At 60.2% G+C, this 364-nt stretch overlaps 1 protein-coding gene across 1 annotated transcript in view; it reads right to left on the reverse strand.

Moving 5' to 3' along the window:
* ABCA2 (ATP binding cassette subfamily A member 2) overlaps nucleotides 1–364 on the reverse strand; it is a gene marked incomplete at its 3' end in the record, with an annotated part of 22,337 nt that overhangs the window by 16,380 nt on the left and 5,593 nt on the right. Inside the window, 2 exon segments of the mRNA XM_029086277.1 lie at nucleotides 137–239; nucleotides 320–364. Coding sequence (XP_028942110.1) covers nucleotides 137–239; nucleotides 320–364 — 148 coding nt within the window.

Genomic DNA, 364 nt, shown 5'->3' on the forward strand with positions numbered 1-364 from the left:
ACTGGTTCCTCATCACTTCCAACCTCCCCAACCTCTCTCAGGCCCCCAGACTTGTCCCCTTTTCCCAGCTGAAGTGTCCTGGCCTACAAAGGGGAAGAGGGAAGGTCCTGCCCCTGCCCACGCGGACGTTACTCACTCGTCCCGGGTATAACATGGGTATGGGAACATCTGCACATAGTTGCCAGGCTCCACCACATCGTGGCCAACAAACGTGTTGATGAGGGCACGCTCCATCATGTCTGAGGAGGAGGAGGAGAGGCCAAACTGAGCGGGCAGTGTGGGCAGGGGCCAGGGAGGTGGGCAGGGAGCTGGCACTCACCCTGGATCCAGACAAAGCCGTAGAGGAAGTAGAAGCGGCCGCCGG

The sequence above is a fragment of the Antrostomus carolinensis genome, unplaced genomic scaffold (genome assembly GCF_000700745.2).
Source record: "Antrostomus carolinensis isolate BGI_N321 unplaced genomic scaffold, ASM70074v2 scaffold27528, whole genome shotgun sequence".
Taxonomy (NCBI): Eukaryota; Metazoa; Chordata; class Aves; order Caprimulgiformes; family Caprimulgidae; genus Antrostomus; species Antrostomus carolinensis.